This window comes from Heloderma suspectum, chromosome 4 (genome assembly GCF_057233095.1).
Source record: "Heloderma suspectum isolate Gila_16-S chromosome 4, 16-S_ref, whole genome shotgun sequence".
Classification (NCBI taxonomy): domain Eukaryota; kingdom Metazoa; phylum Chordata; class Lepidosauria; order Squamata; family Helodermatidae; genus Heloderma; species Heloderma suspectum.
This window is the reverse complement of record NC_139461.1, coordinates 66,536,674-66,555,146: the sequence shown is the minus strand read 5'-3', so window position 1 is coordinate 66,555,146 and position 18,473 is coordinate 66,536,674. Positions and strand designations below refer to the sequence as shown.

Below are 18,473 nucleotides of genomic sequence, written 5' to 3'. Positions count from 1 at the left end.
GTAGAGCACCTGCTTTTCATGCAGAATGTCTCAGGGTTGATTCCTGGCATCTCCAGGTAAACCTAGGAAGGAGCCCTACCTGAAACCCTGGAGAGCTGCTGCCAGTCAGTGTCGATAATACTGGGCTAGATAGAACAATAGTCTGGCTCAGTATAAAGCAGCTTCCTATATTCCTATGTATGAGAGTAGTCAGTTATGTGCATCCTTAAGACTTCAGTCCCATGGAAGAGTGCAATGAACAGCAAAATACACATGCAGAAAACAGCCATGTCTTCTGTTTATTTCTTATATCTTGAAAGAAATTATTGGGGGGGGGGACAGAGAAAAGAATAAGAACTTGATAGTATTGAATTAATTGATGTGTAATGAGAACCTGCCAAAAATTCAAACTGGCAACCACATTTGTCATGAAAATTTGCTATGCAAACTTAGAACTTTAAAATGGAATTTCTCCAGCTGGATTTACTTGTGCATCTAATAAAGATGCAGTCATCCCTGGAAGATGGGGTGACAAAGGAATGGTAGCATCTCTTCACCACATTTTTGCATTGCTGCTGCATTAAATAATCTTGTGAGTCAGCGGCACAGCCATTCTGTAGATGGCAAAAAATTAAAGACTTTTGCCTAAACTGGAGCTGGTGGACTTTAAAAATCTGATAGTATTGAATGGGTTAGATATTTATTGTGTGGGTTGTTATATTGTGTACTTCTTATGTGCTCTGTTACAGTATAAGCAGGTATATTGAAAGTTGTAGGGTTTGCGAGCAGAGATGGGTCAAAGAAGACTCAGACAACAAAGTTTGGGTTGAAAATTGGGCCACGTTTATTGATAATATCTGCAAAGGGGTACCTAGGATGGGCACCTGACTGTGCCAGTGACTAGCTGGCACTTCTTGGGTGAAAACACACCCAGCCTGAGGGGTGGCATCAATCTTGCCATCCCTCCGGTCTGCCCCTTCCTGTCACCCCCTCCTGGTGCCACACAACACCTGGGTGAGTGAGGAGGGTTGGTCTCCCAGGCAACCCTTATCCCCCCGCTGAGCCGCACAACCCGTTTGGGGGGCCTCAGGCATCACCTGTCACCATAAGGTGCCTCTGCATGCACACCACCCCTACTCTCTCTGCTTTTGCCCATCCTAGCCGCCACAGGAGTCACAAGCCTATTGCTTGTGAAACTCCCCCCACCTGCATTGAAGGATTTCCCGCAGGCCCCTTTGCAGATCAGCCAATATGTTGTTCCCTCCGTTGGACAGGTGGTCACCATCCTGCCTGTATAGCTCCCTCCTTGTCCACAGAATTCCCTGATGGGCGATGAACCCATCGCCAAGTTCTAGAAGCCCCCAGGCCATTTCTCTGTTCACCTTCGACGTGCCCGTTCTTGGGCAGCATTACTCTGTGCCCTCCAATTGATGCGCGGGAGCATCGAGGACCACAATATGGTTACTTCCAGCCAACGATGCCAGACCACCTGCAAATCGACCAACGCCTGCTCGATCAGGTCCTTTCCGGGCTTATGGCCCAAGTCGTTCCCTCCCAGATGCAACACCAGGACCTGCAGAGGAATACTGACCAAACCTTGATGAAACAGGGTGGGGAGGAGGGAGTCCCACCGCATACCCCGCTTGCCGAGCCACTGAATCGACACCTGTTGGGGTAACTGCAGCTGAGATCCGAAGGCTGACGTAGAAGCCCTGCGAGCAGCCCAAAACACCATACTGTGCCCGCAAATGAGCACCCGTACCGGCGTAGGTCGATTCCGATGATCTAAAGCATAAGAACATTGGGGGAAGCAAAGAAAACATTATGGAGGTGCAGATAAATCGCAGACATATGACCAGAAAGCTCTGGAGCGCCATCTCCCCACAGGCCTAGGGATGTACGAAAGTGACTTACCTTTCTGCGGATTATGTTGATGGTGGGGGCGAGGCATTCCGTCCCTCCCCCCGGAATCCTGGCTGGGGGGGGAGGTGCTCCGTTCCTCCCCCACAGAATCCTGGCTGGCTGGCTGTGCTCCGCAGCGATTCTGCGGAGCCGCCGGCTGGCTAGCAGGGACGCAAATGGCGGCAGCCGTAGCCGCCGCCGTTTGCATCCCTGCAGTCAGCCGTGATAGGCTACGTAAATGTTTACATAGCCTATCACGGCTGATTTAAAACAAAAAACAAAAACGCGTGTACACAAATGGCGGCGGCCATGGCCGCCACCATTTGCGCTCTTTATTTTGGCACATCTTAGTCTACGTAAACATTTACGTAGACTAAGACAGCGAAAATAAGGGGAACACAAATAGCATAGCATCTACACTATTTGCGTTCCCCTTATTTTCACCGTCTTAGTCTACATAAATGTTTACGTAGACTAAGACGTGCCAAAATAAGGAACGCAAATGGCGGTGGCCATGGCCGCCGCCATTTGTGTATACGCTTTTTTTTTTTTTTTAAGTCATCTGTGATAGGCTATGTAAAGATTTATGTAGCCTATCATGGTGTTTTTTTAAAATCTAGCCGTGATAGGCTACGTAAATCTTTACGTAGCCTATCACGTTTTTTTGGTTTTTTTAACTTGGAAATGGTGGCGGTGGCAGCCGGTCAGAAGACCGGCCGCTGCCGCCACCACACCACTGCCGCACCGCCACCGCCGGAGCCGCCGCCGCCAGGAAGATCTGCCCAAGGTAAGTCCCATCCCAGGGGTCTGGGCGGGGGGGCGGGCCATTCCGCCACGGATTTCGGGGGGCCGAATGCGCTGGCATTCGGCCTCCCCGAGATCCGTGGCGGAATTTTCGTACACCCCTACCCACAGCCATCACATGCCTGTGAGAAAAACCTACGACGGCTGCCATAGAGGCGTCCCCAGTGCGGAAAGAGTGGGTCATGAAATTACAATGACCCAGACCCAGACTGGAAAATGCTGACTTGGTGATAGCCCAGAAATGGAATTTTGTTAACGGGGAACCATCATCATGGCAAAATAGGGGGCCCTCCCTTACCCCACGATATTCCAGAAAAACCTGCAAGGCCCTGACAGGGCATAACTTGTCGACTTGGGCTTGGCCAAGGACCACTATCATACCCTTGCCAAACTGATTGGTTTTTGACTTTTGAATGCGGAAATGGATCTGGTTGGGACAGACTTACACATCAGAGTACCTCAATGCCCTCCCGGACGACTCAGATTTGGAAGCCCAAACCAATTCCGAAATCCTAAGGGCCCCAAAGAAGGTGGTTAATGCCGCTGCAAGAAACAGAGAAACCTCGTATGGAGAAGAACAGATAGAGGGCCATAATCTCTGGAGTCCAAGAAGGGTATCTGGAGAAAGGGGTCGCCTGGAATCCGTCCTAGCAGGTGACATTCGTGCCCAACCTTGCACAGCTCGCCTGACTAGGAAATCTGACATGGAGTCGTCAACTCCTTTTACCTTGGCCCAAAAGGCCAACGCGGCAAGCTTCCCACTCATGATCCTGGCGGATAGCCCCTTGTTCCATAAATGCACGCAAAACTGCAGCAAGTGATCCATGGGTAAGGGCCATGAGCCCTTAGGGATGGCAGAGAATTCTGCCACGGATTTCAGGGAGGCTGAATGCACTCCCCCCAAAATCCGTGGCGGAACGGCCTGCCACCCCGGAGATCCCCCCCAGGACGAGACTTACCTGGGGTGGATGTTCCACATGGCGGCAGCTCCAGTGGCAGCTTCGGCGGCAGCGGTGGCGGCGGCTGGTCTTCCAACCGGCTGCTGCTGCCGCCGTTTGCAGTCTGGTCTCTTTTTTTCTTTTTCTTTTTTACCCCGACATGATAGGCTTTGTAAAGACCTACGTAGCCTATCACATCTGAGTAAAAAAAAAAAACGCATACGCAAATGGTGGTGGCTACAGCAGCTGCCATTTGCATACCTTATTTTTCGGCGTTTTAGTCTACGTAATTTTTTTTTTTTTTTAAACCCAGACGTGATAGGCTACGTAAATATTTATGTAGCCTATCACAGTTGAATACAGGGACGCAAATGGCGGCGGCTACGGCGGCCGCCATTTGCGTCCCTGCTACCCAATGGTTGGATGTCCGGCTGCTGGCGGAGCCAGCCGGCGGCTCCGCAGAATCCCTGCAGAGTGGAGCCGGCCAGGCAGGACTCTGGGGGGAGGGACGGAGCGCCTCCCCCCCATCGAGGATTCCGGGGGGGGGACGGAGCACCTCCCCCCCACCGCGAAGCAGATGCGTGAAACCGTGTCTTTCGTACATCCCTATGTAAAACTTATCCTGGAAACAGAGTCCCAACAGATCGAAGTCCTGAGGGTTCATAGGCAAAATGCGAAAGACGGATTTGATGTCACACTTGCCTATCAGTGCCCCGCGGCCGAGATCCCAGATCATAGCTACCGCCTCATCGAAGGAAGTATACCGCACGGAGCAGAGATAATCCGGGATCTCGTCGTTAACAGACTGGCATTTGGGGAAAGAGAGGTTATGAATTAACCTGAACCCCCTGGGGAGATTTCTTGGGAACTATTCCCAGAGGAGAAATCCGAAGGTTGGGTATTGGGGGCGTGGAAAAGGGGCCTATGATCTGTCCTGCTAGAAGTTCCTTGTCGATCTTGTCCTGGACCAAGTGTTGCATGGAAAGGACCAACTTCTGATTACCAGTGAAATAAGGCCTGCGCTGACCCTGAAAAGGGATCCTGAAATCCAGCGTGAAGCCGCGTTCCAAGTAGATCGCGTTCTTCTGGTTAGGGTAACGCCGTAAAAGCTGAAGGAGCAGCAAAACCTTAACTGGGCTGAGGCCCTTTGGGAGGGGGATGTTGCCTGCTACCTGGCTTCCTGCCACCATGGCCCTCCTTCGGGGGACCCCTCCATCTCCTGGCTCTAGGGCAGGAGGCACAGGAATGCTGAGCGCCACAAAGGGAGCATTTGTGATGGAAATGGCACGGGGTTCGGGAGCAGGAGCCTTTGGAGCTGAACTCCCAGCACGGCCAGTGATGCTGAACCCCTGGAACCGCAATGGGCCTAGTAGCCATTGCGGGAGACAGCTTGGCGAGGATGTAGCTGCTGTCAGATCTGTCACCGAAGCCCAGCCTGGAAGGGGTCATGAACTGGAGCCAGAGGTCCTGGTCCTTCAGGTCCCATCGCATAGAAGAGTCGATGGCAGCCCTCTGGTGAAAGGCCTCGTCATAGGCCAGCCAGGCACAACCTTTGTATTTATTATTTATTTATTATTAAATTTATTAATTGCCCATCTGGCCGGCCACCCAGCCACTCTGGGCGATGTACAGCATACAATAAAACAATAAAATTCTACAATAAAAGCATTTTCTAAAATACCCTAACCCACCCCAAACGCCTGCCTGAACAGCCACGTTTTTAATGCACGGCGGAAGCTCATTAAAGAGGGGGCGTGATTGTACTCCGTGTAAGCCCAATAGATTATGTAAGGAATTTAGTGAGGACCCACCCCCGCTCGGGGAACCCTTGCTGGAGGATACCAGCATAAATAAAAAAACCTGGCACCTTCTTCCCTTTGTTACGCTCAGGCTCCATTTCACGGTTCTTTTCTCTGTCACTGCAGTCAGGCTCCCGAAATGGCAGGGAAAAGACATCCACGAATTCCCCCCTCAAAATCTTTTCTTTGGTGGCTAAAGTCAAGTGAAAGCCCATAGGCGAAGAAGTAGCACCCGTAGGCATAACCCCCCTTCCAAGGTTAGCGTATGGATCTACGGGTGCCACCTGCGATGTCGACTGGGTAGGCGGGGGGGGAAGGGGTCCTGAGTCAATACAGCAGGTCCTTGCCAAATGCTCACACAACACAAGTGAGGTTAGTGGCTGGGGCTGCTGAGGCAGTGTGGATGTGTGGGCGGGGTGTCTCCTGTAGTAACCAGCGGGGGAGGCGGAGGGCCGAGACCGCTTGCATGAGTAAATGAGCTGGGAACCCCGACTGAAGCCTCTGGCTGAGCCACTCTAGCCGCGGAGGCCAATGTTAGTGGAGACATTGCAGGTGGGGGGGGGGGAGGGCCAACCCTGAGGGGTAAACCAGGGCATCCAACCCCACGGCCCGTTTGGTCCCCCACCCGGCCATGTGAAGTAAGGTGCAGTGGTTGTCTCACCTGGACCCAGGGCAGCCATGTTTGGATCCCTTGCCAGTGAGGCGGAGGGTGTTGCCTGCGTCGCCAGCAGCAGAGGCGCCGTGGGAGAGTGGATGGCCTCCTGCGTGGGTGTGCCACTGGGGTGAACCTGAGAGAACAAAGTGGAGGCTTCGATGGCATCTAGATGTGCTGAAATGGAAACAACAGTGAACGTTGCATCTGCTGTCGCGTCTGTTTGGGCAGGACTCCCGTAGTTTTGCCAGGCCCGGTCAGGGGATAAGGGGCGACCCCAGAGGTACGCTCCGCTGCTTCGAGGTGTGAACGGATTGAAGCCAGGACTGGGCCTGCCTCATCCTTGGACTCGGAGTCGAGCCTATGCTGTGGCCTTTTAGTTTGAGGTCGTGGGGCTTTACCCTTCCCCTTCCTGCCCCCTTGTCTCTTCTTAGGAGGCATGATGTAAGCAAAGGAATAGGTTGTAAAAGGAGACCCTCCCAAAGTCACCCAGCGATGCTGCTGGCTAAGGGAGACCAAGACCTGGGGCCCCAAAGTCCCAGTGCAATGCTCTAACCACTATACCACACTAGCACATGTGGTTGCCCAGGGAAGGCAGGGCGGAGGTGGACGCCGGAGAGGCCTGCAAATCCAGAGAGGGCGCTGGCTGCAAGAGCCCTCTCCCACCCAAGACCCCAATCCTTTAGGCCTGTTGGCCCTGGAGAAGATGGCCCAGGTGAGAGAGGGCGCCTGGGGGCAGGCGAGGGCAGCTCAGTGCAGCCGCAGCCGCTGGCAGGGACCAGCGGGGTCGCCCACAGCGTCCACTGGGGCTCGAGCGCTAGCTGCAGTGAGGAAGGGAAGCAAGGGCGTGCATCGTGGAAGTGAGCGCTGCCGCCCCGATGGCAGTGACGCACAGCCGCCTCCCAGGGGTCCAAAGGCAAGGGGGGGAGGTTTGCGCCGCCAAAGCGAGCGCCGCTGCTGAATGGCAAAGCCGCGCTGCCAGCGACGACCAGAGGAGCTGGTTGCTGAGTCTCCGCTACACGAGGACTAATGGCGGCAGGAGGCAGGCCGGGAGGGGTGCCGAAGTAAGCGGAGCCGCTGCCCCCAACCAGCAGGCAAAGGGGGGGGGGCGTGCGCTGCCGAAGCAAGCGCTGCTGCCCAAATGGCAAAGCCACTCTGCTGCCGCTGCCGGCAGCAGTATCAGCAGAGCATGGCAGGCGGGGGCGTGCGCTGCCGAAGCAAGCACTGCTGCCCAGGCAGAGAAGTGCAGCCGCCAGCAAGGGGCGCGTGCGCTGTTAGGGTGAGCGCCTGTGCCTTCAGAGGCGCGGTGAGCGCCAGCGGCAGGAGACACGGTGAGCCGGGGCTGGGCGCAGCATCAACGTGGCGAGAAAGAGTAGGCAGAAGCTGGTCAATTGTTGGGTCTCTCTTGCCCAAGCGCCGCGTGAGCGAAAGAGCTTTGGTTGGGAGGAGAGCAGAGCTTAAGGAGACTCTGCCTGCCGCTCCCTGCTTGGTGGTGCCACTGGGGGCACCCGATGGCAAGCTGCCACGTCCTCTCTCCCCACCCGCCCGCAATGCCCCCCCCCCAATGGCCAGACAAGCTGGCGCTGGGGTTAGGGCATTTTTCACTTTGAAACTATGTTTAGAGATCTCTGGGATTTCCTCTCTCTCAGCTAGTGAAAAATTCATAACCAGTGTAGGTAATAGCATGTCTGCAGTGCTACTTGTTCTCACTAGTCATGGATTCCATAAGATATGAGTCTATTGACCTGACACTAATCAGATACAATCTAGTATAGTTGTGTTCTGAGGATATTGATCTTTTGAAAAAAGATGTATCTGTGAGTCAGTACCCTGGACGTTGGAGTTCTTCACACTGACCTGGTTTTGTTTTGGGTATAATCTGATATAACCAATGCTTCTATAAAGGATTCTTATAACACTGGAAAACACCCTGATGTTGGGAAAGATTGAAGGCAAAAGGAGAAGGGGACGGCAGGGGATGAGATGGCTAGATAGCATCACCAATGCAATGAATATGAACTTGAGCACACTCCGGGAGAGAGTGGAGGACAGGAAGGCCTGGCGTGCTATGGTCCATGGGGTCACGAAGAGTCGGACACGACTGAACAACAACAACAACCCTGGACGTTCGAGTTCTTCACACTGACCTGGTTTGGGTTTGGGTATAACCTGATATAACCAATGCCTCTATAAAGGATACTTATAAAAAAAGACAAAATAGTGTAGAGAAGCAATAGGACCAGGATTTGACTGGCTTTTAAAGTGTCTTCTAATACCTGTGATTACTGTGAATATGGAAGCCCACAAAATGCTAAACTGCTTTTTAATTATAGAATTTGCTGTTCTGATTTCCTACCATCCATGACAAGCTACATTATAGTGATTTGATATTTGAAATAGGCTTTTAAAGTTATTGTCATTATCATTGTCATTGTCATCATCATCATCGAAAAAAACAAGGAAAGCCAGGGAAAAAAAGCATGTAAAGCCAAAACCTTATAGCAGCAGCTGCTTCCCCACTCCCACCCCCACCAACTCTTCAAGTGATATCTCAAATCTGCTCGCTTGCTAAATAGCTGTCAGGCTGTGAGTATTTTTTATCTCAGTGACTAAGAAGCAGGCGTGGGGCAAAATCGTGAATTCCTTAACTTCATGAGCAATTTGATGTGCTCACATCAACACAGGATAAGGATGGGGTTAGCTGTAACCTAGGTAGGATCTACACTGAAGCCCCTTTTATTTATGAGGCACTGCTGTGCCAGTATTTTTTTGATGGAGCAATTGTTTCTTGGTGGGCACATGTCAGCAAATACCATGCAGTATCCTTAGTGTTTCTAAAATCTTACTTTGCCTCACAACTATCTGTAGTACTTCAATCACAGGAGAAATGGGTGGTGCTATCAAGACCACATGAGCAGAGTTGTATCACTTCATAACACAATATTTTGTCTTAGAGCTTTGGCTATTGGGCGGTATAGAAATGTAACAAATAAATAAAATAAAAAACTGCTTTGTACTGCTTCTGTTGTACAAGAAGTGGGAGGTAGTTGTAAGATGAATCCTGCTGCCTCAGGTTGCTGGGTTTGTTTGTTTGTTTGTTTGTTACGTTGTTGGTATGTTTGCCAGCAAAGAATGATGCACCCTCCTTGACAACAGTTAGCAAATGCAGGGCAGACCTCGATTTCTTCCCCACAGAGCCATTCCTCTTCCTTCCAAAGGTGAAATGTGAGAATGGGAAGAAAGGTTGCTGAACCAGCTCTGTAGGCAGAAATCATTCCCACCAGGATAAGTTACAATAATGTGAGGTTAGCACACTCTAGAATAATCACCACACAGCAACTGCAACAATGGGGGGGGGGACATGATAAAAGTACTCTGCAGAAGTCGGGATATAAGGGCAGAAATAGCGTGAGGAGAATGGGTTGGGGAGTGCATTGTGTGCCATGCCAGCCAGGGATTACAATGGCACGGGAAAAAAAACTGTCATGTAGATCAACCCCAAGGTAGGAATTGGGACTGGGTGGAGTAAATTAGACAGGCTTAATTTAAGACCCAAGGGGAACAGGCTGGAGCCAATCTAGAAAGGAAGGTTCCAAGAAACAACAGGCACTATTAAAGAGAGACTGGGGGATGACTTGAGAGAAAGAAGAGTAGCCAAGGATGAGATGAGCCACTGGCTTTTTTTGTCAGAAGCAGTGGATATCAAGGAGTATGTGTGCATGTATGGGTACGTTCCCTACATAATGGTAGGACTGGCCCTGTAAACAAAGGGTAGAATCCAGCCAGCAGTGCTGCTGTGCAATAGGTCTCGTACATAAGTAGCCTCAAGTTCCATTGACCCAGTGCTTTGCAGTAGCAGGACAGGCTTACTTGCCTGGGCACCAGAACACCATGGTTTGGCATAACATGAGCAGTAAACTGTGGTTTGCATGGGGAAGGACTGTAGCTCAGTGGCAGAGCATATGTTTTACAGGTGGAAGGTTTCATGTTCAACCCCTAGCATCACGAAGTAAGACTCTTGCATGAAACCCTGGAGAGCTGCTGCTAGTCAGTGTAGAAAGTACTGACCACACTGGACCGCTGGCCTAACTCAGTATGAGGCAGCTTTCCGAATTCTATATCCTGGTTTGGTGCAATCACAAATGCCATCTTGCCGGTTCAGATGTAAGCAAGCAAACCGGTTTCAGCGGACGTGGAAGCAGCTGACTGAAACAGAATGCACGAGGAGACGGTAGAGGAAAAATGCAAGCTTAAGGCTCCTTCATGTAATGTGAACCAACACACTGTCTTAAGGTAGCTAGCATTTTACAAAAGCAATAGAAAAAAGTATTGCTGTAATAAATGAGGCTACAGGATGAATGGATGGTGCAATGATGCGAGTTTTTAACAGGCAAGCTAAGGGGAAAGCCTCTTAAATAAGCTCTTTGAGATAAAAAGTGGAGATGAGTGCTTGAACTGTAATAGGCAAGGAAAGAAAACATGACAGAGGAGACTGCTACCAGCTCCTTATTCAGAAGAGCAATCAACTGTACAGTTGAGAAATAATCTGACAGGAGATCTGTTTTTAGTGGCAGAGAACCTCTTCTTGTAGTGCAATATACAATAGAAGGAATGGTTTATTTTCAGGTTCAATGATGGTAGTAGATTAGCTTCAAAAACTATTGAGATAAATGGAATAGAGTTAGATTAGAAATGGTATCTTTCATATTTAGGGTATCAGAGAACGCTTTGCAAAGGCTCTGCAATCAAAATGCTCAGGCTTCATCAGGAATATTTCCCTGGAGGTTTACAAATGTATCTTTGCTTACAGTCATCTTTCCTTTTTTGCTTACCTGAATCTTTTTTCCCTTTTACAAATTAATGGGTGATAAGTCCATCAATGGCTGTTTTCATGATGGCTATACGGAACCTTTTGGTTCAGAGGCAATTTGCCACTGAAGATTGGTTGTCCATGAGCAAAGGAGGGAGCTACTGTCCCAGTTTGCATGGAACAATGAGCAAATGTAAATGAGCAATTGCAAATGAGGCAGCGTGCTACTGGTGCTGTTGGTGCAGGGAACCTCTTTCAGGCTGGGGGCCAAACTGAATTTCGGAGAAACTGTCAGGGGCCACATTCCAGTGAGAGAAGGGGGTGGTGGAAAAATGCCAGCATATTGTAGCCTAAAGGCACAATCCTATTCAGATAGGCAGCCGCCTCCGAACTTGGAGGCAACCGCCTATTCAATGCAAGGCAGGAGAAGCACGGAGGGGATCATTCCCTTCATGCTCCTCCTGCCCTGCATTTTCGGCTAGACAGCCGATTGCAGCTGTCTAGCCACGGGAGGACAGAGTGGGGGAGGAGGCTGCTGTACAACACATTGGATGTGTCATACAGGCATTTCCACCCTCCCCGCACCAGAAAGCCTCCTGGAACACCCCTTTTCAGCTGCTCCATGCTCCTCTTGCAAGCGTGGAGCACAGGGCTGTTCCATGATGCCTTGGAGGCAGCACGGAAGTGGGGGGAGGTTGGTTCTCTGGGAAACAAGATATGCTATGGCCATCTAGCCGCTGTCTAGTGGCCATAGAACTGCTCCCTAAAGCTCTTGCTGCCATTAACCAAGTCTTAGGAGAGGTATTTCATCCTTTTCGTATGGGGAAAAAAGCCCATGCAAAAGCTGCAAAACCACCAAACAATTGGTGGTTGGGAGAAAGGGGGTGGGGCCAGGGAAGGGGGTGGGGCTATCTGGGGAACCCTACAGGGCTGGATTGGGAGCTTCAGAGGGCCAGATTTGGCTCCCAGGCCTAAGGTGTCACACTCCTGATCTAAACAATGGACCGTCTATCTGTGGTTTGCTTACAGTAACATGTGAACTGGGAACTCTGGCTTATCTCTCCCCTGACAAGCCAGGTAATACACCAACAACAAACCATGGCTTATAACTCTGGATTGTCAGGGGAGAGACAAGTCAGAGTTCCCAGTTCTCATGTCACAGTAAACAAACCATGAGCAAACCACAGTAACCAAACCATGTGCATGAACACACTGCTCAGAAACAATAAGCAGGGTTCCCCAGGTCCCTGGCTTATCATTATATTATGTTTGAACTGACCTACTGCTTTTGCCATCTGATTGGCTCCAGTAGAAAAACAGGATGCTGGATTGGTGGTTTTCTGATCTGAGCCAGCAGGGCTTGCCTTATGTTCTTATCAATATCATTTTAGTTATTTTCCAGAATTCAGGGATGTTAATATGCTGAGTACACTTATTAATTAATAAGTCATTAATTAACAATTTTTCATAAAATGTCTTGTAATATTCTTCAGGGAGTTGTTTTAAGACTGACACTTTACCTTTTTTTTCTTTTAAATTTCTTAGTATTTCTCTTATCACTTTCATTGTTATTGGGGCTTCTAACACTGCTTTGTTTTCTCTTGAAAAACTGGGAATATTCGCATTTCATAAGAATCATGCTCTCCATTTGTTTGTGGGTTATCTTATCTGGTATTTTAGAAACTCCTTTACTATCTCTCTCTGGGTTGACTTGTATACATCTAATTAGTCTTTTGAATAGGACAAAATATTTGATATGAAAGAGCCTGCCTAGGCAGCTTGGAAGAGGCTTCATGGCTGGATTAGCAGTTTTCCCCCATGATGTGCATTTGCTTTGTCCAGAGTGCCCTAAAATATACCGGGTCACACAATAAAACAATGGGTTGTTTGCCATTGTGTGCAAGTGAGCCTGCTGGTTCTCACCCCTTTCTGAAACAACTCAAGAATGCTCTTATTATGGCTGAATCTGGAAACTCTGGGTTGTTTAGGGGTTAAACAATCCAGACTTAACCCATGGTTCGTTGTTGGGTTAAATCTGGGTGGAAGGTGAAAGAGATAAGCACATGGGAGCAGCATGCTCACTTGTTGCCACACAGCCATGGCTAACTAGGAGTTAAACAACCCATAGTTAGCCATTACATGTGAATTGGGTCTTGTGGAGAAGTGCCTAGTGAGCATAGAAAGCATTCCCTGAAAGTCTGTACACTGTTTTACTCTCTTCCAAACGCAGCCAGAGTTTAAATGTAGTAAACCCAGGGGTAAGCCTATGAGACCCTCCACTTTTAAGCTCCTGGCAATATGCAAAAAACAAAAACAAAACCCAAACCCCACCCCCAAATCAAGAGAAAGAATCTTTGCTCTGGGGAGGGACAGATTGGGGCAGCTGCATCTTGAGATCTGATGAGAATTTGTGGATTCCTGGAAATATCCTCTGTTTATAACTATCTTAGGTCCTTCTTTATCTTGCTTTTGATCTTCTTTTTTGGTGCTGCTTTAAAAGAGGAGCTTCTTTTCCCAACAGAGTACTTCTTCTCTGTAGACTCAATACATACCTTAATGATTAAATCCCAGGTGTAATGAAACTTATCTACATCATCAACTCCATTTGTCAATTATCGATGTCAAGTTACTAGTAATTGCCAGTTATCCTAATTCATCATAACCAATTAATCTAAATGTATCAACTGTATCAATAAGGAAAATTATATTACTTTGAATAACTAAATTGCTTTGGTGGATCACTAATAGTCCATCTCAGGTCATAAATAATTAGCTGTTGCAACTCAGTAATCAGTTTTCTCAATTTGATAGTGATCTATTGTCTCAGTTCAATGCTAAATTAATGCACTGTGAATAACTATCAGTTATTCCAATGTGTTAGTAAATTAGTTGTTTCCATTCATTTGTAATCAGTTACTTCATTTCAGTAATAATCAGGAGTCTTGGTTCATTGATTAAGCACAAATACAGCTCATCAAGTAATGTAGCTGTAGTCAAAATTGCTCCTTCTCCATTTCTTCTGCTTTTTTATAGTCAGAATTCGAACACCCAATCTTTCCTCTGATCTGTCTGCCTTGTACAGCTCATAAAGCCAAGACAGTATATCAAGGAGATGCAGACAGTCTCCTAGCTGACTCTTTCAAACTGCTCCTTGAGAAGTGCAATGCCAAGAGTGCACATTGTGGCATCACACTTCAGCACGTGCAAAGCAGCGCACGCCAGGTGTCATGCCACCCTGACAGACTGTCACACTGTTGTAGGGATGGAGCTGGAAGCGGAGCTAGGAAAGGACTTGGGTTGTAACGATGCTGCCCTCCCAACCGAGGAGCAGTAAAGTGGGTGGATGGTTGGAGAAATAGTGACACCAGCAGGCATTCAGCTGGGTGATCTCCTGACCCCAAGCAGTTCACTCTCCTCACCCCGCAGAAAACGATTCCAAAAGAGTCACTGTGTTTTGAGTGGAGCAGATTGTTTGCCACTTTGGACAGGAGGTGTTGTTACTTTTCAACACACCTTTTAATGTCCAATTTGCAGAAATGTTTGATGTTTACCAGGGAATTTCTCCAACACTGTCACATTTGTAGAAAAATATCTTTCATATTGAGACATATTTCTCAAGCGGCCTGATCCACAAGTGTATTTAGACGAAGTGATAGGATTAAGCATAGCCCTGTGCTGTTCAATTGCACTGAAGCAGAGAGTGTGCAGATTCTGTCAGAAGGTTCCTATGGAGACACCTTTTTGATTTTAGGCATGATATTAACTCCGTCCTCTGTGTTGGGACAACAGCTGTCAGTGGTAATCTTCTAGCATTCTGCCTGAAATCCTGTGCCACTGAACTGTGATATGTAAGAGCCCTTTGTGGAGAGTCAGAGAGGGTTGAAAAATATATGACATTAGTAGGAGAGATGTTGCAGAAATCCAAAATGGATTCGAATGACTTCAGATTTCTATTAATTCAACCCACGGATTCCACAGTGGACCAGCAGCTTCTGAGTCATGCAGATTCCATGGTCTTGTGGACCAAGTTTTAGTTTTCCAGAACTGCATGAAAATTTAGTCATACAAAAATACAAAAGTTACTGGAAAATTCACGAATATATGCGCCACTTAAAAATGCACAGACACACACAACTTTTTATACATCTTTGTTTCTCTTCAGCCTACACTGTGTAGCACTTTTTCTTTTGTGCACTCTGATAATTGATTGTACACCAAGCTAAGAAAAATATGCAAAACGTTACATGCCAGCAAAAGTGATGTAAATTGTGGCATACTTTTTTGCATGAAAAACAGAATGAAAGGACACCTGACAATCTGTGAAAGATTCACAGAATGGGTTAAGCAAAATCTGTACATCCCACATGTGTATGTAAAGGTCCATCAAATGGCTCTGGCTCTGTAGTATTTCTGTAACCTTAAAAAACTAAACTATACTGAAGGCAGACAGGAAGACTTTTGGGATAGTGTGACTAGTAAATGGGTCAGAACTACAACAACACAAGACTCATTCTTCAGGAGCTGAATTAACAGCACATGATTTGACTGGAAGTCTAGTTTACTTCTGTGACAAGTAAGGCAGACACCCGTTGTCTATAAGTATCACCGTCACCGCTCACATTTTTAATAACTCTTATGTCCTGGATATCAAATATGAAAGAATCTAGGTGGATATACTTATGGAGAAGGATAGACTGCCTTTCCAGAGCTTCCTATAAACTCCTTAAGATCCAGGTTAGCATGTACGCCAAGCAGTACAGTGCATGAGTGAGGCCAACCCTCAGAGTAGGCAAAGAACTAAAATTTCAACTCCAGTTTCCAGTTCAATGTATTTATTCAAGAACCAAGGAGAAAGAAGTCCAGAAACAGTCAGCTGTTTTAAAATAAAATGAACAATTAAACTAGCCTGCTAAAACGTGCTTATCAGGATCCTAAGAGTAATTCATCAAAGGAGCTTGCAGGTTTGGGGGTGGGAGGTGATCAGTCCTACCTGGGCTCTGTAGCATGGTGTCATCTTGTCTTACATCTTTGCCAGCCAGTCAGGGACAAAAGAAGATTTGTGTTACAACAATCTGAACTAACAAATTTCAGAGAGACTGGAGAGCCGTCTGTCAGGGATGCTTTAAACTGGATTCCTGCACTGAGCAGGGGGTTGGACTCGATGGCCTAAATGGCCCCTTCCAACTCTATGATTCTCCAGACCAGGACAGGAAACCTGCAGAGGGAGATGGAGTTCCTATAGACCACAGCAAAGCCCCCCACCCACCCCTGCCCGGCCTACCCTGATGCTGAACCAAGTACCTCAGTGGGCACAGCTGGGAAAGACACTCTTTTCTGCTGATCCACCCAGGTCTCAATTACACATGCCAGATCGGCCACCTCATCCAATATTAAGTCATGAATGAGGGAGGTCTTATTTTGGACCAATCTTGCATTTAAGAGCATTATCCAGAGCCCCGAAGGCAGGCTGACAGGGCAACCAGCAAACCTGCGGATGGCGGGAGGGCTGGAACTCAGCACAGTGTTAACTGTCTGAGCCATGTTCCCCTAACCTGCCTAGCCCTCCTCCCAATGCTGTATCTCCCTCTACCTGTACCCATGCTAATTGGGGCCCGCTCAGCCCCCCACCCCACCCACTTGTCCCCATATCTCTCCTAGGCACATGACCAGATTTTAAGAGAAAAACCAACCCCCATACACAAAAGAACCAGAAAAGCCAATCTACCTGATGCTAGAGGTGTATGGTGAGGGAATGCATATGGTGAGGAGGATGATTGCTTCATGCGTACCCATTGCTTCATGCGTACACACCATTGCATGTATGCCTTAGTGGAAAAGAATAGTAATTAGGCTACTGTACACACACACGTGCGCGTGCGCACACACACAGCATATCAAATGGTACACTGTATGTGTAGTGGCAGCTCCATGCTGCATGCCAAATTGCTGTTTTACTACAGTGTGATCTGGCTCTTAGTTATATGTTGCATCTCTCTTTATGTGTTACAATTCAGGTTGAAATGCATCATATTGGAAACATCTACAAAATCAGAATAGGTCACGATGGAACAAGCAAACAACCAGAATGGATGTTGGAAAAGGTATGTTTTCTGGTATATCGTCTGGTTGTTCCTATGACTTATTTAAGGCACAATCCTGTGCATGTTTAGACAGGAAAAAAAAAAATCCTTTAACTCCCAGCATTCCTGAGCCAGCATGGCTGGCTGGGGAATGCAGGGAGTTGTATGGACTTTTCTGTTTTTCTGTTTTTACCATTGAGTAGTAACTGTTAGACCAAATGTTCTGAAAGTAGCGAAACCCGTATAACACTTTTATCTAAAAAGAGAAATAGACACAATTTCCTCTGTGCATCAATTGAGGAGCAGATCTTTTAAAATCATATAGCATTAATTGTTAGGTACAATACAAAACAAAGTTTACTATACTGTGATTCTTAGCTTTGTTCCAATAACTGATATCCCAATCAATGTTTTTCTTACATGCAATTATATACCAAGAAGTGGTTTTTACTTTCCAAGTGGGACTGTGCCATTAGCTAATAGTGCTAGTTCCATAAATAAAATATACCATATGAACATTTGTGTAATCTATTTTAAAAGTGTCAATTGCTTATTGAATTTGCTATTGATTGCAGCTGATTTATTGATGATAGATTCAATATCATAAATAAGTTCAAACTCAGAGGCAGGCAGAATGTTTCTTTCTTGAGGGAGCAGAGAAACATGTTTCATACCGCAAAGTTTTCATTTTATCTCATGCATTTTTACTGCCTTATCCACCTGAGGATATGTAGTATATGTGTACTACTGATCCATAAATGCGGATTCATACAGCTGATTTAATGCTTTGCCTGTGATATACTGTAAAAACATTAAGGGCCCAAACCCACCATGCAGTATTGTAGTATAACCTTTATTCATGTCATTGGGGCTTATCCCAAGGGCATATCCTGTAGGAGTTGTGAGGGCGAGTTGCCAAGTTCCCAGTTCAAATCTCATCTTAGTTTTAAACTCACTGAGGGTGCAGTCCTATGCATGTTTAGACAGAAACTCCCAGCCAACCATACTGGCTGGGGCATACTGGGAGTTGTAGGTTTTTTTTCTGTCTAAACATGCATAGGCTTGCACCCTCGGTGGTGTTAAGCAAGTGACTATCTCTCATCCTCAGCCTCCTTTATGCAATATAGGGAATAATAACGCTGGCCTCCCTTACAGGATTGTTGTAAGGATCACAACATGATAATGCATGTGATTGTGAGGTGCTTCAAGCACTCAAAATGAGTCATCGAAATACATAAGAACAACAACAGTAATAACAGAATGTGTTATATATTAGCCAAGCCTTCATGGCGTCCCTTCTCTGTTCAGTTCATTTTCATTCATAACCTTTCTACAGTGCCTAGTCTGTTCTGCAGCTGGCAGTGGTGTCCTTGGCATAATGACACCAACCCGTGCTGGCTGTTATCCAAAAACCGGAAGGCTTTGTGCATATCACTTGCTGGACCAGGAAGCACAACTGCACACTGGATGGGCATCTGAATGCCAAAGGCATTTATTTGCATCACGGGA

At 47.5% G+C, this 18,473-nt stretch overlaps 1 protein-coding gene and 1 pseudogene across 1 annotated transcript in view; one reads left to right on the top strand and one right to left on the bottom strand.

Annotated features, from left to right (window-relative positions):
- Positions 1–18,473, top strand: part of RP1 (RP1 axonemal microtubule associated) — a 291,823-nt gene that overhangs the window by 74,639 nt on the left and 198,711 nt on the right. Inside the window, exon 18 of the mRNA XM_084848072.1 lies at positions 16,899–16,985. Within this exon, the coding sequence (XP_084704198.1) occupies positions 16,899–16,985 (87 nt within the window). The remainder of the gene's footprint in view (positions 1–16,898; positions 16,986–18,473) is intronic.
- On the bottom strand, positions 1,161–3,524 carry LOC146346965 (uncharacterized; annotated as a pseudogene).